General features: G+C 30.6%; 2 protein-coding genes across 2 annotated transcripts; one reads left to right on the forward strand and one right to left on the reverse strand.

The window, feature by feature from the left end:
• Nucleotides 1-1,096: 1,096 nt before the first annotated feature.
• Nucleotides 1,097-6,685, reverse strand: LOC123905005. Its single transcript, XM_045954607.1, has 5 exons — nucleotides 5,977-6,685; nucleotides 4,103-5,871; nucleotides 2,768-3,178; nucleotides 2,083-2,285; nucleotides 1,097-1,634 (listed from the first exon to the last, which is right to left on the reverse strand). The coding sequence occupies exons 1-5, from the start codon at nucleotides 6,096-6,098 to the stop codon at nucleotides 1,380-1,382; spliced, it is 2,760 nt and encodes a 919-aa protein (XP_045810563.1). The 5' UTR covers nucleotides 6,099-6,685; the 3' UTR covers nucleotides 1,097-1,379.
• A 13,393-nt stretch (nucleotides 6,686-20,078) lies between these two features.
• LOC123905012 (lipoate--protein ligase 1-like) lies at nucleotides 20,079-22,581 on the forward strand. Its single transcript, XM_045954620.1, has 4 exons — nucleotides 20,079-20,306; nucleotides 21,349-21,587; nucleotides 21,765-21,913; nucleotides 22,112-22,581. The coding sequence occupies exons 1-4, from the start codon at nucleotides 20,122-20,124 to the stop codon at nucleotides 22,322-22,324; spliced, it is 786 nt and encodes a 261-aa protein (XP_045810576.1). The 5' UTR covers nucleotides 20,079-20,121; the 3' UTR covers nucleotides 22,325-22,581.
• The last annotated feature ends 2,615 nt before the right edge of the window (nucleotides 22,582-25,196 follow it).

Consider the following 25,196-nt stretch of genomic DNA (forward strand, 5'->3'; position numbering starts at 1 on the left):
CCTGACATCCGACACTAGCAATTTTGACATTTTTTATACTTATTATAATTTAGCATTAAGTACAACATGGTATTCAACATTTTCCTTATTAAATGGAAAACAAAAGGAACAAATATATTTTTAAATTTATTACACTATGTTCTTCAATATTTTCCTTATTAAGTTGATGCCTTAACATATGCCCTAAAAACACTTCTTTAAAATATTGATTGATATGTTTTTAAGTTGATTGACTATTTTTTTATTATCATGTTACCGGTACAAAATTATGACTAGATGGGTTCATGGGTGCGGGTCAATCTGCGAATCTACCGACCCAATCCATTATTTACTTGAACCCGTTCATTCGCGGGTAGAACCTGACCCAACCCACCATACTAGCAAGTAATCAGTTCGAGTATTGGATTTGAATTTTTGAATATGTCTACCGGTGTACCCAACCCGGTCATGGAAATGATGTGTTATGTGAAAATTTGCCACTCTTATTTATTTTATTAAGTGTTATATTATTTGAAGTTAAATGAGTGTGTTTTATTTAATTTTTTTTATCAAGTAGTCTACTGGCTAGAAAATTCACCTTAAAGGTGAATAAGTAGAGTATCCCGGGTTCGAACCCGAGCTCCTGCACATATAGTACGATGTCCCTACCAACTGAACTAAGCTCACGGGGATTGTGTTTTATTTAATTTAATTGCTAAAAATATGTCACAATTGTGTTATATTGTATTATAGGTTTTTTTAAAAGTTTTTAAAAAATGTAATTTTTCTATAAAAAAAATTATTTTTGATTTTATGAACAACACGCGAACCCAACCCATTAATAACTGAATGGTTCGGATTTGATAGTGAAAGCGCGGGTTTGATGATGAACTCAACTCAATGAATATTGAACGGGTTGGGTAATGGATTAGGCCAAATCCGGTCCAACCCAACCCACATACACCCCTAAATTGTTGACTGCCACATTTAGCGATGATTAATCTCTGTTAAAGAATCTATTAAACACAAGTTGCATTCTCGCCCTAAACTTTTTTGTTTTGTTTTGAGGAGATAAGGCCTTTTTTTTTTTGGTACAAATAGATAAGTCCTTTTTAAGTGAATGTGATAATACTTCATGGAATAACATTAATAAGTTACTACAAGCCAATAATAGGTTCATACATTTATTGAGCTGGCCAAACTTGTTCCCAATTAACACAAAAAAAGTTTGCACTTTTATTAGACAATAACTATGATGTATGAGCAAGGACCTTCTATAGTTCTATATGCATATATACAAAAGCTGGGAATTTTATAAAGACTCTTCAATTTCTGTATAAGCTAGTATATATCATTTTATGTAAAAAAAAAAAAGTATATCTCTAAATTGGTTGAATTAATCAACATGGAAAAAGCAAAAAAGAAGGTTCCACATGAACAATCTTCCTGCTTAAAAATTTAATTCCGTTCAACTTTTCACTACACCATAGTACTTGTTCTTTTCTTAATTGTGACATGTTTATCACCCTTGAAATCAATTTCAACCCAACTTGAGCAACTAATTGCTCGTGATCAAGTTGATCCTCATGGTGCTTTTGGAACTTTTTCACTATGCAATTCCCACTTCTTACTATGTCCTTCAGCTTTCTCTCCTTCTGCAACATGTAACACAAGATTAGGGACTATAAAATTACGAGAGAATAATTGATACAATTTGTAGTAAGACCTTACTCCCTTCGGTAAGGCTTGGAAATGAGTCGAGCTGAGTCAAACTTGAGTTTAGTTCGGCTCAACTCGATAATAATTAGCTCGGCTCGAAATTCAACACGAGTTTGTGACAATAAAATTATTGAATTGAATCTCAAACCATTTTCAAGTTGGTTCAGTTCAATGTCAGCCTCCGATTTCATTGAGTATCAATGAATCTAAAAAATTATTTTTTTCTTATATTTGAAATTAGAGAGAGAGTAGGTCACTAAAATTAGTTTGCAAAATCTAATCATTTAAAACTAAATTTGTAGAACCTCAAGCTTATGCAAACACACAATGAAAAGCATGCAAGTGTGTCAACACAAAAAGTGGTAATCTAAGTAGAAATCTAACCTTCAATAGTTGTGTTCGAATGTCCACTAGAAGATTTGAAATTGCAGGGTCTTTAAGATCACTTCCAATTTCCTTAGAAATCACATTCCCATTATCTTTATTATCTGTTCGGACAAATTCCCAAAACACCCGCATTGATTCCTTGATGATATCTTGCAATCTTCCACTTGCAGTAGGATCCTCCTCACCCCCTTTACTATCATCTAAGAATCACATTCACATAAAGAAAAAAAATTAGCATCTCACTCGAGGTTTGCTATGCGCAAAAAAAAAGTTTTTATAAGTTCTTAAAAATTAGATCGAGTCTGACTCATTCTTACAAAATCGATTTGTAAGATGAAGATTACTTTCAGTTATACATATATGTTGTCAACTTAGAACTCATTCAATGTTATAAGGTAAGTAGCATCTTAAAAATGTCATAAGCTAGTGAAACTTAAATGCTATAAGTTATCTGCTATAAGCTAGTGATTCAGTCTAAATAAATCGAATCCAAGCATAGTCGATACAAAAGGGTTTTATGGCCATGTTTAGTTTTTGTTTTGGTTGTGAAAATTGTCATGTATACTTAGTCTTCGAAATCACCAAATTGAAGACTAAACATGAATGAAAATATATGTAGAAGATAAACTATATAACATGAAATTAGGGACTAAAAATATATTCAACGAAATAAATGTGTCACCTTTTATAGCTGGAACATGAAGTAGGTTTCTAATCACACAACGATTCTTTACATAATTTTGAATCCTTGGTCCACCTTGAAATGGCTCATTCTCTATGAACCTTTGCATCAATACTTGAAAAAGTTGAAATTCACCAGCAACATGGTTATACCTATGAGACCCTTTTGAATCATATTGTTGTAACTCAATGGCTTTCATGTGTAGCCAACATAGAATTTCCCATGAGAGGCAAATTTGTCCAACATATACCAATTCCAAATCTCTATGAAGTTGATGAACAAGTTTTAGAAATGGGTCAGATGTGATCTTTGTTGATTTTCTTGGCCACAAATTTTGAGAGATTATTGCATTTGAGATGGTGGATTTTGGTATTGAAATTAATTTAAGAGGGTCTTTTAGTTGAAGTAGACCTACAATTAAGGGTAAAGTGGAATGAGTTAGTTATAATAATCAAAGGGAAAACATGATGATTAATTTGCTTAGTGCTAAATAAATAAGTCTTCTTTGCTTAGAGTATAATATTAGAAACAAATCCCAATTAAAACTTTTTTAAAGTAATATTGAAGGTTCTTTATTCAACTTTATTGAGTGCTTTGAATATTAGGAGGAAAAAAAAAAGAGAACAAATCTTAGTCACTGATTTTGATGTCTTTATAAAGTAGACCTATGAAGAATAGGAAAAAGATTACTAGAAACTTGAATTTAAATCCATGATGTAGATTTGTCACTATCTCTAGCTTAATTATTGAATTGAATAAATAAACAAGATAACTTTATGTGCACATAATTAGCAAAATATGTTGGGTGTGAGTGAGATGAGTAATGGCCCACTATACTAAAATTGATTTGTTTTAATAAATCCTCCAAATTGATTTACATGTCAATAAACTATTTTTAAGCTTATTTTTATAAGTCACTGTAATATCTTACGAAAATAATTGGGGTAGGGAGAGTAGCTGAACCGGTTTGAGCTAAGAGTGAAAGAAGTAAAGATTAATGAAAAAACTAACATTAATAACTAATTACTAACTTTGCCGTTTCAATTTTTTTTATGAAAATGACTTATAACTTCTTTTATAAGCTTGTCATGCTTAAGTTGTTCATCCAAAAATAACCTTAGACTAAAAAAGATTTCAATATGCAATTTTTTAAGTGTGGAAAATAGAACTTAAAATTAAGCATATATGATCATTATGGTAAAGACTCATGACTTCATGTTGTAAATTTTAAGCATCATGCTAAAAAATTTACTCTAACAAATATGATATTGCATAAATTTAAAATGTTCCATGGCAAGAAATTAACAAAAAAAATGAAGCTAATTTAATTCTTACCTAATGCATGCATGGTTTGATAATTCAAGATATCAAGTTTCCTCATTTTCTCTGCATAGCTCTTGTAAACTTTTTCAATCTCATTCATTTGATCCTTGTGTTCTAATAACTTCACTTCAATTTTCATTGGTTTGAATTCTTCAAACACTTTTGGTGATTCTTTTTCATCTTGTTCTTCTTCATCTTCAACTTCTTCTATGATTGTAGCAAGTCCACCTTGTCTTGAATTCTTCAATTCTAACTTCAATTGTTCCACTATTTCTTCATGCTCCCATTCAAATTCATCTTCATCAGATTCTGATTCTGACTCATTCAACTTAGCTTCTTCACTTTTCTTCATAACTTCTCTTTGATCTTTCACTTCAAAACCATGTTCTTGAAATGATTTCAAACCCTTCATTTCATGTTCTATTTCTATATACTCATTTTCAAAATCAGCTTCATGAACTTCAAATTTTGAAACTTTATCATCAAATGAAGATTGGTTTTCTTCTACACCTTCTACTTTTTCATCTCTCATCATCAACTTTCGAATCTCCGACTCAAATTTTTCGCTACCAAGAAACCGATAGGAAAATGAATCATCAATTTTGTTATTGGTGTTGCTCCATATTAAACCACTTGAACAAGATGATTCTGACTCAGAATCAGATGTAACTGAATTTTCATTGAAAATGAAATAATCTTCATCAGATGAATCAGTTACACCAAACGTTTCACTCTCAAACACTAATGGAACATCATTTGAATGAATAGATTCCTCTTTTCCTTCTTCTTTTTCAGTTACAAAGTCTTTCTCTAAATCAAGCTTTGAAAACTCTTTGTATGCATTATTAGAAATGGATGAAACTTCTGGACTCGTGTAAAATTGTCGAAAACTGAATCTCAATGTCGTTGGTTCTTCGACGAAAACACTTATATCTTTTGCTGAAAAGAATTCATACTTACTTGTGATTGTTTTTATAGTATCACTATCCACAAAAACAGAGTCCCCTGTTTCTTGCTCTGTTTCCTCTGCTATTTTACTATCATGGTGAAGATCGAAAATTTCATCGCCGAAAACAAAGTTCTCTTTTTCAATTTCATCTTTGTTCATACTAACATCATGAAGATTAGAATCACTGCCCTTAGAAACAGAGTCCTCTATTTTCTTACCATCTTCATTTGCATCATTCTCGGCGAAAACAGAGTGCTCTGTTTCATTTTCATCAATTTTGCATCCATCTTCTTGAACATTAGAGTCAATCTCCAATATATCATCTCCTAATTCTTTTTCTTCTTCCTTGTCTTCATCTATCTTCATACTACCATTATATAGATCATAACCATTCTCCATGGAAACAAAATTCTTGTTTTCAATTTCTTGAAAATTTGATTCACTCTCTTTTGAAACAAACACTTCTTTTTCTCCTCCATTTTCCTTGCAATCTTCATGAACTACAAAATTTTCAAACTCACTATCCAAGAAAACTGATTCAATCTCCTTTGAAACAGAGTTGTCCATATAAACCTCTGTTTTCACACTATCATCAAGAAAATTGGAGTGAATATTCTTTAAAACAGAGCACTCTGTTTTTTCTTCATGAACATGATCCATGAAAACAGAGCACTCAGTTTCACCTTGATGAGAATCTTCACTCCAAAAAAGAAAATTAGCCAACTCTTCTGGGAAACCATCAACCTTAGAATCATGAAAATTTCCATCAACTAGTTGTTGTTGTGATGGTGAATTTATGACAGCTTTTTTAGCATCTCCTAAATGAAGAAACCTGAAATTAATCAACCAAACAAAATTACTCATTTTTCATGCACTCATAATAAATAAATAAATAAATACATAAAACCTCAAAAGGAAAAAAAAAAATTCACCAAACCTGAAGAAGTATTTGAGGATCAATCCAAATGAATAGAACAAATAATTGCTTATGAAAACCCTCAAAGAATCAAAAGCCAAAGACATGTTTCCATGAACAAAATCATTCAAAGAATCAAACATATTGATGAAACCAATGTGAAGGTTTTTCTTCAGCTTAAAAAATGGTCTTATGAGTCATGACCCATCGTTCAAATACCACTCAACTTTAAAATTAAAAAAAAAAAATGTCAAAAATTTTCCATGGCCAATTTAGAGTATGGAGAAAAAATGGGTCAAGGAGAAAATTCCAATATCAAATCTAACATTCTTCATAGTGGAAAAGGGGACACATTTTCCATCTTATAGAATGAGAACTTTGAGGCATAATTTGTATTTGGACCAAAAAAAATACCGAAATTGTAGGAGAAGATTTTGCACACATGGACAAAGAAAGAAAGCAACGTGTGAATTTTGATTAAGAAAACAAAGAAATGAGGATGTTTTATTTTCACTTGGTTTTGTTGTTGTTGTAGCATAAAGCCATGAACAGTTTTGAAGTGGTTAATGGTTATAATGTTTGACACGTTTTGGAGAATTGAAATGAAACGGACTTTGTTATTATTGATTGATTCCTATTGAGCAGTTTACCTATAAAGGGTAGTGTTTGGAAATTGGAATCAGTGAGTCAGTGTGTTGAATGCTCCTAACAAAACTGGAAGAAAAACGTTCATATATATATATATATAGATACATAGATAGATAGATAGATATGCTTAGACCTGTGATGAGTTTGACGGAATCACCGTAATACTATAATTTTGTTGAATTTCTTTTTATTTACAATAAAGCTGAGGATCGAATCCTAGATTTTGTTATTTTTACCGCAAATCTCGTTGGGTTATGAGAGAGTCCATGAATCATCACATCAGACCTTGAACAACTACACAAGTGAGTTAAACATCACACTTCTACCAAAAATCTTAAGACATTAGGTTTATGGATCATCTCACTTGTAAAGTATTCAACATCTATTTTTTCATTCAATGTGGAACTCAACTCACACTTGAAATATCAATAAATCTAAACACACACAAGTAGCGTTGTCAATATTATGGCCTAACTAAATAGGTTGTTCCGATTGATTTGTTTATTAGGATGCATTGAGGTGTAAAAATATAAGTTAAAAATTATCTCTCTTTTTTACTTGATTTCAGTGAACTTTATGTTAATCAAATATAGTGAAATGATTTTCTTTTTGTCAAATAGTCTAATGACTAAAAGTTTACATTTTCAGATGAATTTGTGGGAGATCTAAGATTTGAACCTGAGTCAATTTTTCTATTAATTGAATTTTGGTCACGGAAATAAATAATGTATTTTTTGACCAAACTTCAAATTAGCGAGAGTCTTTTTTCCTGTGACAACCGAAAATTAAGACAAACAAATAGATATATTTTGGTCTCTATTTCTGTTACAACTGTAATTTTATTTTTCTACTATTGAAGGGACAAATCGAGATTGCCAGTAGTATCTATTTTTTTGTTCCCACATTTGCCCATACTAATTTAAAACGATAATATTTGTTTGCTAGCCCAAAATAATGAAATGTACTCCCACTACCAATACCATATATTAATTTATGCAAATAAACCAACCCCACCTGCTTGAAGAAAATAATGGATGATGAATCAACCTTAGAAGAAATATCATACATCAATTTAGGCACGCTTCATGCATATATGTTTATTTACTATAAAAAAATACTACACTACAAAAATTTGTTAACTTGATTAAAATTTAGTTAATAAATAAACCCAATTGTGTACGTGCAAGTAATATACTAGTATTTATTTATTTATTTATTTATTTTTATTGAGAAACCATAGACAGAGTCATACTATATTCATTATCAGAGTTACTAACTATAACTTAGACAAGAAGAAACGTTGTGTAGCATAGAGCATCGTGAATTTGTGACATATGGTATCCACGCTTTGGGTAGAGGGGATGTAACCTGAACTATTTTTTTTTTTTTTGTTGGTTTAGTTGTGTTATATAAAAGTTTATATTATTTAATATATTTTTCGTATTTTGTTTGACACACTCACAACACATCTAGTTGATGTATCATGAGTTTGATTGAATGTGTTACATAATAAAATATTGGGCTTAGGTTATTTGGCTCATTCAGTTTGTAGTCCACTAGGTTTTACTATTACTATATATATATTTGCTCGTAACTTATAGAATGCGATTGTAATGTTATGAAACTCTAATATCTCTATTGTTAACAAGTTGTAAGATCCGTCCTTAAACTCACTAAAGTCACGACAAATTTCAAGATTTAAAGAGCGTTGATAGTGTATATACATTATACACATTATTAACAATGAATTCTCACATAGTTCAATCGGGAAAGTTAAGAAATTCATCTTTTAAGATGAATAAGAGGGAGATTCCGAGTTCGAATCTTAACCCATACATATAAAATGTCAATATTCCTACCAATTGAGCTATGGTCACGTGACAATTAAGTCAGGAAAGTTTAAAAGTTAAATCTTCTTATATTAAGGACCGGAGGGATCGTAGTTCTTTACCAATGACTAACCCATTCTCCGTTGAACAAATATATTTTAGTCACTAAAAAATATTTTCTTAATAAATTTAGGTTGCCAATATTTTTACTATTTTTTTGACTAAAATTATTTTTATTATTGTTAGTCAAATATAAAATTCATCATAACCATCACTTTTTTTAAGCAACCATAACCATCAAATTAATCAGAGACTAAATATTGATGGTTTTTTTTTTTTAGGATTAAATAATTTTTACACAATTCATTTTATATTTGACATTTAACTTAAATAGTTAAAGTCAAACTAATAATCAAACTGATTATGATTTATTACATATAATTTTTTATTAGTTTGGATCTTTTAAAATGAGTAAAGTAAAAGAAAAAAAAATTGTGATTATAATCATAATTTGTTATGATGTACGAGTATTGTATTTATCTTTAATTTAATTAATTATCAGTTCATATTATTCACTTTACTTCTAAAATAAATTACTATGATACAAAATACTCACCAAAAAAAATTACTACGATAAATCTTTACAATAGCCGTACAATATTAAGAGTACGGTACATATTAGTATTTTTAGACGTAAAATGCAACACTTTTCCATTTACAAGAAGTGAGAAATTTGTTCATTGTCATAAATATATTTCTTTCAATTAATGCAAGAAAATGGGGTATTTTATTTTGGATGTGACTCTGCACTGGTTAACAAATAAAGATGGTACATAATAACTTTCTGAAAAGCCTATACTACCTTCAAACCACCACGTTAAATCTCTTTTCTATAATGTTTTTATCGTGAACGACTTTAATTTGAGGTGTTACTATTAGAGATTCTTACATCAACTTTGTGATAGAAAATAAGCCACTTGGAATTTTTATAGGTCACTATTTAAACGGCATAATTCATATTCAGTGCATGCTGGCTATCGTCATATTCTCGAATATGGACGGTGTGTGTATTTTGGCAGGATGTGGGTGTCATTTCAGTGTAATCTAAACATATTAGTTAATGGCCTTAACAATCATTTAATTTATGAAAAATACTACTACTAGTGGTAGTGTGGTAGTAATCAAGTCTATTATGAAAGAACCAAATGTTAGTTGGTTCAGTGGTAATTGACGCTGAACTTGGTATGAATGATCGCGGTTTGATTCCCTTCAACTGTATTTGGGAGGGGACTAAAATTACTTGATGTCAGAACTCGTCCCGAACTCTGGACTACTAGAGTCCCCTTCCCTATGAACTAGAGGTGGAAAAAAAAGTCTATTATGAAAGAGGTCTAACTTGTTTAGACTTTAAATTCAATTTATTAGTATTTATATGTATCAAATAAAATTATTAGTATTTATATATGTTAAACCAAAACGAGTTTTAGGACAATAACTCTGAGGTTTTGTTGATAAAAATGTATTATAAGAGAACAATTGAATATTCTATATTTAAGTGTGCAGAACAATAGATTAAAAATTTACTTTTGATAGTAGAAATTTGCATCTGAAAGACATGTTGAACGCACTTCAAAAGTCAACTATGGATGACAAAAGTAAACTCTAATGACTTAAGGCTCGTTTGGTGCGCAGGATAGAGAGACAATATATGATAAAATTATCCTATCCTATTCTAATCGCTTGTTTGGTGCACCAGTCGGAAAGGATAAAATAAACCTATTACTTATCCTATCTTATTGAGCCTTTGTAATTTTAATCCTTGTTTTAAGCTAGGATAGCAACAGGATAGCTTAGACTGAGCATTTTCACGCTAGTCCTCTCTTCAAATCCTGGTGATTGCATTTTGCTGAATTGTTTTTGGTTTTATTCACACGCTTGTCCTATATCTATATGATATGCATATAAATTTTTATTATTTATTAATATATATTAGTATTGATCCACACATGTTTATTAATATTTACTACTAGTATTGATCCACACGTGTTGCTAGACTGCTCACACATACTATTTTTTTTTTACTTAACCCACATACTAATTTTATTTTATTTTTACTAATCTTTTGTATGTTTATATTATTATTATTATTATTATGTTCAAATAACTTACCAAAAAAAATATTATTATGTTCAAAATATATCAAGGACATGTTAAAACTATGTCCATTAGAGACAAAAGGTGAAACATAACTTTTGTTTTTTTTTTTTTACAAAATGAAATAGAAATTTTGGGAGGACAAAAAAATCCTATTTTTATATTTAGGAGCTAAAAATCAAAATTCACTATTTTTTTCAAGTACAAAAAACTTATTCAACCCATTTTTTAATACCAATTAAAATATTAAATTATTTTATTTTATAAAAAATGTGTATACAATAATTTTGTCATTACGTATTTTATTTTTCTAAATGTTTATAAAAATATAAAATTATTTGTTTTTTTTTATAAAAATGTATTTTTTTTTCACAAAGAATAATTTTCTCATTTAAATATAACATGTATCTTATCATGTCAATATCAAGTATGCACCAAATATAAGATATGATAAAATAATGTTATCCTCTTTTTTATCATGTGTGCACCAAACACATGACAGAATATGTGTTTATCCTGTCATTATCCTATCATATCCTTATCCAGCTTCTTATCACATCCTATCTATATCCTATCTTGCGCACCAAACGGGCCCTAAGAGTTTTGAAGGCTGACGTGGTTATGAAGAAAGTACTTTTAAGAAGAGTCAACAAAGTCAAAGTTTTGTGCAAAGACACTTTAAGAAGAATCAAGAGCATCATCTGCATATGAAGAACAATTTTTAAAGATTGATCAAGTAAAAGACAAAATCTGAAGCTGAAGTGAGATTCTGACTAGATCAAGTTTCACCAAGATTCTGAAGTGACGGTGACAAGTACTATACTTATCTGATGAGTCTGCACATAGAACTGACATCTTTGTCCTCTTGCTCGAGAATGTCAACATCCTTAACCTGCTCCAAACATTTTATCCCTGATGCATTAAATGACATAGCAATAAGCAAACATGCTCACAATTCAACGATGTTCACAGTGTTCATTTCCAAGAAAGCTACAACGGATCATTTCAATTATAGTAAATGATTTTTTTATCAAGTAAATAGTTTATTGATCAAATGGAGAATGTTTTCAATGTTCAAGTCAGCTTTCAACGGATTTATCCAAGCTGGCAAAGTCTTCATCAACAACTATATTATATCTCCTATATATACGAGACTTTGAGCAACTTGAAGATTTACAATTCTTCAGCACATCTTCTGAAATCTCACAAGCTCACGACTCTTTGTAGTTATCTGTGAAGCATAAACACTTAAATAAATTCTTACAAACTTGTATCTTAGAATATTTAAGTAGTTTATAAACAAACACTACACTTATTGAAGCTTACCACTCTTTGAGCCCCAAATGTAATCACAAACCAAACAATCTTTGTATAACCTCCGATTAAAAGTCCTTAGTTGTAAGGAAAGAGAACTCTCTTAATCAGTGATATCTTGAGCAACGAAGTCTTGAGATCAGTAATATCTTGAGCAATGTGAAACCTTGGAATCTTAGTTAACGGGTGAACTAGTATAAACTCCTTGTGTCATTCTTTCTCTATCTTTTTATATTTCTCTTTCATTCAAACTGTTTTTATATTTGAAAGAAGTTATAAGTTCATGGAAAAATATCGAATGAATTTTTTTATCATACGGACTTATAAGCATACATTTGCAAAGATATGTTAACAACAACCGGAGAAAGAACAAGAGCCAACTTTTATATGTTGCCAAATAATAATTTGGCTTTCTTTATAAACTTCTATCTCACATATATATCTATATTTTATATGTGGAGTTTTTTCCCATTATTAAGATTTCTATTCTATGAAAATCCTAGCCTATAATTTGATCACTGACATTACAATTATACAAGACTTTTGGGTTTAGATTGAAAAATTACTTTGTTCATCTCAGCAAAATATATATTACTATGAGGAGTGCTAGCAACACACTCTTTAACAAACACACTCTAATACATTTTCTTCTATTGGTTAAAATTTATATGGGTCCCATAAAAGTTATATGGGTCCCATAAAAGTTATATGGGTCCACATTTTTTTATGTGGACCCATATAACTTTTATGGGACCCATATAAATTTTAACCAATAGAAGAAAATGTATTAGAGTGTGTTTGTTAAAAAGTGTGTTGCTAGCACTCCTCATTACTATAGTTCAACGATGTCAAAATTGTTTTTTCGCCCTCTCTACCAACCCAACCCTTAATCCTAATCCGATCAATTTTGTTTCTCTATAATTGATTAGAAAATCTCACTATTTCAATTCACGTCAAAGTAATTTATTAGTAAAAATTCCATGACATTAAACACTATGTTAGAGCTTATAGGTTCGATCTTCAGCTCCATTATAAAAAAAAAAAATACATGACATTTGACATTTTTTTGTTGTTGTTGATTTATATGAAGACTATATATTTATATTCATATATTAAGACAAGAATTTATCTTTATTCTATAATTTATGTGAGACTTTTGTATTTATAATTTATATGGGCATATATTTTTGCACATGTATTATTTTGGGGCTATACTTACGTGGCGGTCGAACTCTGAATTATCAGAGAATTCTTCCATGAGAACAAGAGGGTTAATACCAAAAAAATATATTACTATAAGGACTATATTTGTATTCATATATTAACACAAAGACAATTTTTTTTTAATTTATACGATGTTCTATATTTATTTTATTTGGAGGATATTGATGTGAAAATTAACTAATATAAGATATATTCAGATAACCTTTTTAGGGTATTTTTGTTTCATATTTATTTTCCTATGGATATTATGACATTAATTTAACTTTTTTTGTTTGTTTGGGGGGCTTTTTTTTTTTAAGTTTACACACAAGTCTATATTTTTTTTTGTCTTAGATGAAGTGATAATCCACTGAAATTAAACTCACGTATAATTTTGAGATCCCGGATTCGAACCTGGGTCACGACGTCCGGCGTAACAATTTCGGCATTTTGTCAGTTGAGCTAGGACTTATGGAACCAGCAGTCTATATTTTTATGTATAAAGAGAAATGATTTATTTTTTTGTAATTTATACGAGGCCTACTTTTTTTTTTGTGATTTACACAGGAACTATATTTATATATTAATACAGGATCATATTTTATTTAACTTTTGACAAATACGGGATCCTACTTTTTTTTTATGTTATAACTTTTTATTTTTCATTCTTTTTATTTGAGAATTATGAAAATTTTAATATTAAAATATTAAATTTTTGTCTCATTTTACCCGTGCTTGGCACGGGTCCGGATACTAGTAAATTTTACAGGTGAGATTTATCATATAAAAATTCTACCGGTGAGAAAAATCACATAAATAGTAAGGACTTAATCATATAAATTACAAATTAAACATACATAAAATCTTCTTTAAAACATGTCTCATGTGAGTTTTTACTTAGTTGGTATGAACATCGTATTATATATATAGTAGCCGGAGTTTGAATCCCAAACACTTCATTTATTCAACTTAAAAGAAGAATTTCTAGTTACTAATAAACTACTTGACCCACCAACAATGAATTGATCCAAATGATAAGAGTTTTTGGTGTCAGGAGTTCAATTCATGACTAATGCGTATGGAGAAAGTTCGTTTGTAAAGTGAGAATTCACCTTATGTGCCCCACAAGTTCCTGACGAAAATTAATCATCGCTAATGACTGTCGAAACTTCGTATTACTATCATCGTAACTAAAAAAACTACTTGACCCCCAAAAAAAACTTTTGTATCATTTTCCATATGTGAAATCTTCAAATGAAGTAAGGGAAAATTTGGCAAGGTGCCAAAAATAGGTGACTAGAATCATGCTGCCGACTACACAAATAAATAAGCATATGTCGTAATTAGCTGAGTCTCAAATACGTTCTTAGCTTGCATGAAACATGAAGTCAATGGAAGAATTTTTTGGCAGCGACTTCATACATCTATCGACATGGTTTGGCTTAAATTTAACACGTTAAAAAAAAGAGAACAGATAAGTTCCATTTATGTGACTTTTCTTTTTCTTTTCACGTGTCTTCTACAGCTTTATATTAATGGAAATAAAAGAATTATTTTTCAAACTTGGAGGAGAATGGTTTGATGTGTAAAAGTAGGCACAATTGCATTTCAATTCATGATGCCTTTAATTAATACTATATACGCGTAAAGAAAATTAAAGAAGATCCATTTTGTATGTTGCGAAGGTTTTATGGTCATACTATATGGAAATGATATCTTAGATGTGAAGAAACATTAAGGAAGAAAATTAATTAGATCAAAGAACACTAGGATACTTTGGGACAAAATTTTATTTTATTGTTAAAACAAACACAAAATCATCTCCAAAGACATTCAATTTTGTCACACTTTTTAAGCACATTATTTAATATTGAAGTAATTTAATACCAATTTTATTAAATCCTGTAACCGGGTCTTTAATCAGTGAATTTGGGCTAAATTCTAATATGTGGACTACGTCGAAAAATAGATGTTCAAAATATCAATGAGGTTAATCGTGTTCATAATTTTTATGATAAAAAAATAACTTTTTTATACCAATTAGATTAAAATAACAGGATACAGAGTATACCAATTGTTAGTTGGTTTAGTGATGATTGACGGTGGATTTGATAGGGAGGACTACAGTTCGATCTCCTGCAACTACGATCAGTAGGGAACTGAAACAACTTAATACTAAAAATATCATCAACTGTTATTAGAATTTATGATAATTTTTTTAAATTGATCCACGATGGCCAATGTTAGTACTTGTTGTAGATTTGGTATAAATTTCAGTAGCATTTTTTTATGGTAAATTTCACTAACTTTGGTATAAATTTGTTTCATTAACTAGTGTCTCTTATTAGCATGACTCTAGAAAATTAATGGTAACAAATTTCTTGGGACACATGTTTTAGAGCGAAGTGATATTTTATGTTGAAAATTGTTTTTTTAGACTTCATAAATTTGACTATAGAATTTTGAATAATATATCATATATCGTAAACTTAACTCAGTTGGTAGAAACATCATATTTTACATGTAAAAATCAAAGCTGAATTTTACAAAAACTCCACTTATTCACCTAACGAATAAAATTATAGCAACTAAATTATGAAAAAAAAAAAAAAATATCTATTGATAGAGCACACAAAATGCAAAGATTAGGCTGGAAGTAAAAAATCAACATTGGACAACTTTGGTACAAAAGCAACCATGCAAATATGATTCTTCCATGTGACATTTAATTAACATGAATGAGAGAAGTGTTTAAGTTGGATTGGATGTTTTTTTTTTTTTTTTTTTTTTATATATATTTTGGTAGAAAATGGATTGTGATTTTGTGAGGGAATTGGGTATTTCCTACTAAAGACCTCTCTCATTATAATCATCGCCCTTTGTTTGTACCTTAAGCAGAAAAACTGAACATTGGATTGGATGTTGGATATTGAATTTGAAATATGATTGCACATGCAGAGTAATTGAAACACCACGAGGGAAACAAGATAGGCATGACAATATAACCCATATTTGCGCCCAACCTCGATTTTGACGTGGAAAAATCGAGTTGATTGAGTTTGATTTTGGGTTTAGATTTCCCCGATTTTAAAAGAAGGGGGTGAGGCGAGTAATGAGAACATTGATACCCACCCGAACCCATCCATCTCGATTATGTCTAATTATATTTTAACTCTCTTAAATTATAAATGCATAAACAAAGTCTTAAATTATATTCATGTTTATTTTTAAGTTGAATATTAAATAAAGTTATTTTTTTCTATTTATATTCTTTGTTTAAAAAAATCATATTGTCGAAAACAAATAGTTTTCAACTTTTACCGTTTTTTTAATAAAAAAAATTACCAAACTTAACCAAATTCAGATGGAAGCGAGGTGGAATAGGGATACCCGAACCCCGTGGGATACCCAAACTCCCGTTGGGTATGAGTTTGGGGTTGTACTATTCATACCCGTTGAGAATTGTGATAGGTATGGGAAAACTCAAACTTTATAGGTTTGAGGAAGTCAGGGGCGGAGCCCCTCATGGGCTGGACAGGGCCATGGCCCGCCCCAACATTTTTATTTTTTTTTTCATATACATGTGTTCTAGCGGCGGTTTTGATACTATTTCGCGGGGGTTCTAAACCCCCGCTAAATAGTACGTGTAGTTTGTTTTCCTCCAGTTTTGAGGGGGTTTCTATCTCCAGTTTAGGACAACCCAAAATTATTTAAAAGTTTGCAGGGGTTATAAACCCCCTCTATATGGAATTGTTACATAATTTATATATGTTTTTGAAAAATGTGTAATTTATTTTGTAATAAAGTTCTTAAATTTTTATTTAAAATAGAGTTTTAGTGTATAAAAACTCATGTTTGATCAATTTTTTGTTAAACTTTTTTTTTAAAGAGATTCATATAATACTATAAACATAAATACAAGAATTAATTAAAAAGAATCAATTTTACACATGAATTGACATAAAATATATTTCATAATATATTTTTAAAATTTATTTATTAAAAATTGTAATGGTTCATCTTTTGATTATTATTAGATATTCAAATTAGATACACCCTTAAATATGATATGCTTATATATATATATATATATATATATATATATATATATATATATATATATATATATATATATATATATATATATATATATATATATATATATATATATATATATACTGTTTTTTTAGTAATTTTTTTTTTGCTATTCGATTTATATTTATAGCGGCCCGCCCCCATTTTTTAGGCTAGCTCCGCCACTGGAGGAAGTCAAAATCCGCCCCCGACCCGTCCGATCTCATTGCCATGCATAAACGAGTGTCAATTTTTGCAACAACATTAGCATCTAAATCATGCTTGCCAACAAAGCTCAATTCAACCTCAAACTATTCAAGTCAAAAAATTTGTGCCCGAAAGATGTCTAAGAAAATTACAAAATCAATTTATTGCAATTCTTCAAATAAAAAATTAAGACTTTAATGCAGTTTTGATCTCCCTATTTTGAAAATCATGAACTTTTGATCCTCTATTTTAAAAACCAGCTTTTTGATCCCCCTATTTTAGTTTTTTATGAGTTTTAGTCCCCCAACTCATTTTGATCAATTTTTGATGATGTGTCAAACTAATTAATGACATGGCAGTGTCCAGGTTGGACACACATATTTCATGTCATTATTTTGTAAAATTTAAATCAAATATTATATTTTAAAAATATTAAAACAATAAAATAATTAAATAAATAATTAACAATAATTAGAAAATCAGTTTAATTCCAATAAAAATCATGAACCCTGAGTACCCAAATATGAAAAACGCAGCAATGCATAAAGTTTCTCTTTCTCTCAATCATGTCCTTCATATTGCTCCTCCTCTCTCTCAAAAGGAACAATGGTGGAGAAAAAAATGCGAAACACGTGTATGTGTTAGATGTTCAAAGAAATAGGAAAGAGATAAATAGTGAAGAGAGAAATAAGGGAAAAGTTGAGTGGAAATTCTATATTGTTTGGATGAATATAAATAAAGAAGAGAATGAATAGAAATATGAATAGAGAGAAATCAATAAAAATGAAAAAGACAAATTTATCCTTTATATTTAAAATTTAAATATAGTTGAATGTTAAAAAATAGTTGAATGTTAAAATTCAACAAAAATGGAGAAGGGCATTGTGGGAAATTTCACCTCTCCACTCCTTCAACCCACAAATCTCACTTATCGGGGAGAAATTTCTTTTGGCATGAGACTCACCTAAAAAACTTCTCTATCTCTCTCTTATTATTTCTCTTTTCATCCAAACTGAAGAAATACCTTATTTTATTTTTTTATTTCTCTCTTCCTTATTTCTCTTTCATATATCTATCAAAACAAACATAGTGTTATGTTGAAGAATAAAGTTTAGAAAGATGGTGATACTGATGGTGGAGTAGTAAAAGATATAATTTAGGTATTTTTTTCTTGGGCTTAGTGGACACCCACATTTATTTATTTAGATGTTTTCTCTCACGAACCCCCGTAATTCTTTTGTATCCCCCAATATTTTAATTTTGTCCTTATAGAAAAATTCGGTTCGCAAAAATTCCTTTTGGCATGAGACTCACATAAAAAACTTTTCTCTCTTATGATTTCTCTCTTCATTCAAACTGAAGAAATACCTTATTTTTTTTGTATTTCTCTCTTCTTTATTTTTCTCTCTCATATATCTATCAAAACAAACATAGTGTCATGTTGAAGAATAAAGTTTAGAAAGATGGTGATACTGATGATGGAGTAGTAAAAGATATAATTTAGGTATTTTTTTCTTGGGCTTAGTGGACACATACATTTATTTATTTAGATGTTTTCTCTCTCGAACCTCCGTGATTCTTTTATACTCTCCAATATTCCAATTTTTTTCTTGCAGAAATATTCGGTTCGCAGAAACCGAATTTTTTCTAGTGCAAATTCAGAGTAAATTTCGGTTTTTAGAAACCAAAATTTGTTTTCAAGGAAAAAAAAAACTTCGGTTTCTACAAACCGAAGTTTTTTCAAGGTCAAAATTGAAAATTCAGGAGGTATAAAAGAAACACGGGGTCAGGAGAGAAAATATCATTTATTTATTTATATTTGGATCCAATTTGAGCTTAATTTTTGGATTCTGGACGGTCACACTCTTTATCCCAGCCTCAGATACGACTTTGCACCTGTTAATCTTTAAAAGTAGATGTTATGATGCCTGAATTATCAACATCACTCCTTTTTAACTTAGCAAAGTTTTAGTTGTCACTTTATTCATTAAATTTGTTTGGAATCTTAATATTATTTTTGTTATAATAGAGTCAATGAAGCTTAAACTTAAGTCCTCGTACAAACTTCTCGCCACTAGATTAAACATAGTGATTTTTAAAAATAATATTTTATTAAGTGCATTTTTAGGCTAACCGATCAACCAAACAAAACGGTATATCATCGATAACATTTGATTCAGCTCTACTTCAAAAAAATGCCGAATACCAAACTAAATTGAACTTGTATAAATTTAATCAATTTAGACATTGTTTTGATCGAAAACTAAACCAAACCAAACCAAGTCGTTACACCCCTAAGATCAATCATCTAACATTATGTAAATTGAACCGATATACGTCGCGGACAGTGTTTGAGTAACGGGGGACAAAACTAACTCCTTATACTTATAGTTGGCCGAGTCCAGTTAATGGTTATAGATGGAAAATTTCTCAACGCACCCACCCACTTTCTCCCCCACTCCCCAAAAAATTCGGAAAACGTTTTCCGAATTTTTTATAGTGTAAATTTTACACTAAAAAACAGTTCGGAACGTATTTTCCGAATTTTTTTAGGTGCGCTAGGGAGTGCGGGAGAAATGTTGAGGTGCGTTGAGAAATTTTCTTATAGATGGGCCAATTCTGGCCCATTCAATGTCATGCACCGTAAAACGATGTCGTTTTCCGTATGAACTTGATCATCTTTTACTAATTGATTTCATTGAATAATTGCAGAAGAGAAGAAAAATTAGAGTTTATAATGAGTAGTGTGTTGGGGAAAGCTAGAGAAGGAATAGTTCCATTGATGAAAATTGTTAGGCTAAAAGGAATGTCTATTTTGGATCAATTGCATTTAGAAGAACGGTTACTTCGAACAAGTTCCGATAATTGGTGTCTTATTAATCATGGAACCAATTCCCCTGCCATTGTAATGGGTTTGTCTGGGTCAGTACTTAATGTTTTAGTTCTTTCTGCTTTAGAATCATAATTTTGTTTTGTTTTTAGCAATTATATGATAAGTACTTAAGCTATAAGCACTTAATTAGTTGTTTATTTATCCATTCAGAGTCTATGTATAAGCTATTTCTATAGCAAAAGATAAAATAAAGACTAGTTATTTCCATAAGCTATGCTGGACAGCTTATGGACATGTCATGTTTTTTTCGTAAGCTCTCTCAAATAGTCTTGCAAGTGCTTATTACCAATAGATTGGCACAAATAAGTCAATCCAAATAAGTCTTATGTCTTTATATCTTTGGAATGATGTTCTGTTTTAGAGTCGCAATCTAGTTTTGTTTTGCTAATATCCCCTTACGACTTGTTTTTCTTTCGATTCATTTGGCATGATTCCATGAAATAGTCCTCTAATTAATATTTTGGAAACATGTCTTACATGGAGTCTAAGAATCTGATGCACATGTCAAAACTGAAATGAATGAAGTGCTGATTTTTTTGTCAAAAAAAAGTATTGATTTTTCTGCGATAATCTAATCACTTTCCTAATTTTGTATTATATTTCTGTTTAAACTTAAGATTAGGTGCTTAAATCACCAATGAGAACTGAGTTCATGATATGTTTATTTTTTATTTTATTTTGGGGAATGTCTTGGCATTTGACTTGCTCAGGACACATTTGAGAGTGTTTTTTCTGAAATTCTTTAGAAGTGTTTTTCAATTTTTTTATTACTGAGTTTGGTTCTTTGAACTTAAAATCCCAATTAACATAGCCATTTACCTTAAATCACTTTTGGGTGGAAGGTAGTGGGTAATGCCATGTTTTATTTGTTAAAATAACTTCAACATTATGCGAACATACTATTTTCACATCTTTCATGTCAATGGTCTTCAAAAATCTTGTATCTAGCAAATGAATGTTACATTCTAGAGGCCACTTGTTGATTTGCTTTGTTTATGTTATGCCTCCTTGATTCCCTCTCGCTGAACATCGGAAGTAGGGCTTAATCTCAATGTGGAATATTTTACATAGGAAACTTTCAGAACTTGTTGAAACCAAGTCTGTGTTACGAGATCATATACCTATCATCAGAAGGTTTACTGGGGGAGGGACTGTTGTTGTTGACAATGGCACTATATTTGTTACATTGATATGCAATAAAGACGCTGTTCCAAATGTTCAACCCTTTCCTCGTCCCATTATGTCGTGGAGTGGTCTATTGTATGGTAAAGTTTTTGAAGGGCTTGCCGATTTCCATCTCCGTGAAAATGGTATAGTGATTGAGTCTTGTTGTATCAAAGTATGTTAAATGAGCACATAAAATTTACAGTGCAGAGTTGTGTTTAATTCAATGGTTCATTCAAAGTATGTTTAAATTTAAATCTGTTTCATGAATTTTATGATCAATTTCTGATCCAATTCTTTTTTCCTTTCCTTTGTGCTCAAAGATTATGCCTTTGGTGATCGCAAGTTTGGTGGAAATGCTCAATCTATAACCAAGAACCGTTGGATACACCACACGTCTTTTCTATGGGATTATCAAGTCAAGAATATGTCTTATCTCAAGTTACCTTCAAAGGCTCCTAAGTATCGATTAGTAAGTTTATTTTGAGATCTTTCTTTACTCTAAAATCAGGTTATTAGTTCTATAATTTATGCTCCCTATCTTGTGCATTTGTGTACAATTTAGAAGTTGGTTATTGTCTGCAAACATCATCATCAACCTCAAATAGTGTTAAGATTTTTGCTTTATTTGTTTATCGGTTGATGCTCACATTTTGTTGCTACGGTACAGACAAGAGACCACACGGATTTTATTTGTCGAATGAAGGAGCATATGCCAAGATCAGAATTTATAGAGAGAACTATAAAGGCGGTCGGAGATGAGTTTTCTGTGAGTCCCGTTAGCTTGGATTCCATAGACATTGATTCTGTTTCTGAATATGTTCATACTACTAGACTACTAACAGAGCAGGAAATTCGGGAAGCTTCTATTCTTCAAACTTGAAAACATAGTTACAAAAGCCCGACAATAATTTACGAGTAGTATTCGAGATAAAATCCATTGATGGGGGAAGGATAACATTGACATACAATTATGTAAAGTAGTGAAATTTGAACAAACTGCTTTTTTTTTTCTTTCCTTTCTTTGATCACGAATGGATAACATTGACATACAATTATGTAGGATTGTAGATTTCTAAACAGTAACCCTTATTTATCATCTTTGGCAAATTGGATATATTTGAACTAAATGGTATTACATACATGTGATTCATTTGAAAAACTATCTAGTCTAGTGTGTAGATTTTAGTCTCTTCGGTTAGAGTAAGGGTCCCTTTACACATCCTGATCATCAAATTCGGAAATATTTGCAAATGTTGCTTTGTCTGGGTTTAATGAAAACATTTTCCTTGTCACACTTAGATTCATGTTGCCATCTCTTTAGATAACATCAATATATAGGCGGCAATGCTGAACTCGTGACAATACAAATGGGAGAGGAAATATCATTATGCAGTGATCTCAACTAGAGATATGTTCTGGTTTATACATTAGTTGTCAATTCTTCAGTAGGAATCCTATAGGGAACTGGGTGGTGGGGAGATAAAAGGAAGTATTTGGAAGAAATAAAATGAATAAGTAGATTATGCTTCAGCATTATTGGTGAAAATATAACTGCTATAGAAATTTGAGTTCGACCGTACTTCCTATTCTTTATTTGATATGGGCTTATCATGCTCTAATCCCAATGTTACACTTTTGATTGGTTTGTTGAACCATAATTTACTAAAAGAATGTTAATACCTACCATTTTTATGCTGCTCACATCCTCATTAGTCATTTCTCTCTGCCAACATTGAGCATTTATCAAGAATCTTGTGTTTCTCAATCATGAAAAGGATGTTAACTTTGGTTTTGCTGTTATCACTGTTTCTAACATCGTACAATACATTCAAAGGATGTTGAAGCAACTTTTCCTTGAGTTTGCATCTCATATGCTATTATAGCCGTTATGACATTGATATCTATGATTGGAATGAATTCATGTTGGGTGACATGCTAGTTTTTGACTAAAATAGATTTTAAAAACATTCAAGTATTATGAAAATGAAAATGTTAAATATATTATTTGATAAGAATAATGCCTTGCTTTTGGTAAATTGGTAAGTTGCTTATCCTGTTTCATGCAGTTGAAATTTAGAATGCTCTTTATTTTGTTTTTTTAACATCATTGTTATTAATTTTTCTGTTTTCATGGCCAAACCTAATTGCTTTTCATAAAACATGCACCCCAGAATCACAAGAAGAAGAACAAATAAGAAGAGAAAAACTGAAAGTGTAAAGACAAACTCCTATTAAACAATGTTTTACATGATGAGACACACTCCTATAATACTTAACAACTGTACTTTTGTTGGTTAAGTGACAAGACTTGTCTGTAGAGTCCAAAGACTGAATATACGAAAGTTCGTTAGATTTGATTTCCTCCAAAAGATGACATTACAAAAAGAATTTCACTATAATCTCGCTCGCTGAAACTGAATAATAGTGCAAATAGATCTTTTCTTTCCCTGAATGAAACTAAAAGAAAACGTTTTCTGCTGGAGGAGATGAGATCAGCATCTATACTGTCTTTTTAGATGATGCTGGTTCACTGAATTGCTTTCCAAAATTTATGTAGTTTCTTGACTGTACAAAATACATGGCTCTCTATTACAAAACTCTTAAAACTTAGATTGAAACAAGAGAAAAAACCAACCAACTGCTGTGAAGAACTTTTGATGATAATGCAGGTACAGCTCTCTATTTTTCTAACCTGCTCTGCATTTCGAAGCATGCCAACTTTTGTTTCTCATTCTTCTGAATGTTAGCGACTCAGCATAGTTTTGCTTTCTCTCCTAGTCAAGAGAACATGAAATGTTAAGCCCTGTTGTGAATAGGATCTGATCCTCTTCGTACTCTTCTTTTGCTCGATTGATTTGGATCGAGCCTGTTGTTGACATTTGCTGAACTCTTCTTTGTAGGAACAGACACATTGTTGACACTTGCCGAATTCTTCTTTGAGTTCAACATTTCATTCTCTGTAGCTTTCAGAGTATGTTGATTCTGCAGCAATATCCTGTGCTCTTTTTGGCTTTGTCTTAGTGCAATTTCTAAACTTCTCAGGCCTAACACTTCCTTTGGTTGAAATGATATTAAGAACCCAACAAAGAGAAGAAGAATTATTCTAGAAGGATAGAACACCATATTCACTTCACTCTAAAACAACAATAGAAGTTATGTTCTTTTTGTTTAGAGTGACACAAGACAAGAGAGTAAACACCTCTCTTCTAGTACTATCTGTTTTCTTATGGTCCATTCCTGTAGATATAAGCTTGTTATATATGTCCCACTAGATTTGGATTAAGCTTTAAAGTGTAAAGCAAGGAAGGAGGGCCTACAAGAATTTTAGATTCATCTCGAATCAGAAGCCTGAAATAATCTTAACTAATTAAGGCTGTTATTTAAGAATCTGACAAGAATGAATAAAGGGGTTGGGATAATATCCTAGAGAGGCCAAGTATCTTTCTTTGTTTGCATTTCTTTCCCTACACATCTATCATATGCATGCTTTTTTCAATAAAAGAAACCAAACCTAGTCTCTTGGACCCTTGGCCAACTTGCCACATCACAATATTATACCTGTCTGCATATGGATAAATATACTTGTCTTACATTCTTGATTACATTTTTCATGTATAGGTTGGATTTTTTTAACTTGTTATATTGTTGGCAAAAAAAAAAAGAGATAATAATACTCCCTCCGGTCTTTAATATATGAAACAAACTACTTTTTAGGTTCATTGAAAAAAATTATGTATCTGGTCTGCATCAGT

This window comes from Trifolium pratense, linkage group LG2 (genome assembly GCF_020283565.1).
Source record: "Trifolium pratense cultivar HEN17-A07 linkage group LG2, ARS_RC_1.1, whole genome shotgun sequence".
Classification (NCBI taxonomy): Eukaryota; Viridiplantae; Streptophyta; class Magnoliopsida; order Fabales; family Fabaceae; genus Trifolium; species Trifolium pratense.

Coding starts and splice junctions, on each gene's coding strand:
- LOC123905005 (XM_045954607.1), bottom strand. CDS start 6,098: ATGTTTGATTCTTTGAATGATTTTGTTCATGGAAACATGTCTTTGGCT. Junction 5,872..5,976: donor ATCCTCAAATACTTCTTCAG/GTTTGGTGAATT, acceptor GATTAATTTCAG/GTTTCTTCATTTAGGAGATG. Junction 1,635..2,082: donor TTCGAACACAACTATTGAAG/GTTAGATTTCTA, acceptor TACATGTTGCAG/AAGGAGAGAAAGCTGAAGGA.
- LOC123905012 (XM_045954620.1), top strand. CDS start 20,122: ATGAGTAGTGTGTTGGGGAAAGCTAGAGAAGGAATAGTTCCATTGATG. Junction 21,588..21,764: donor TTTCCATCTCCGTGAAAATG/GTATAGTGATTG, acceptor TTGTGCTCAAAG/ATTATGCCTTTGGTGATCGC. Junction 21,914..22,111: donor AGGCTCCTAAGTATCGATTA/GTAAGTTTATTT, acceptor GCTACGGTACAG/ACAAGAGACCACACGGATTT.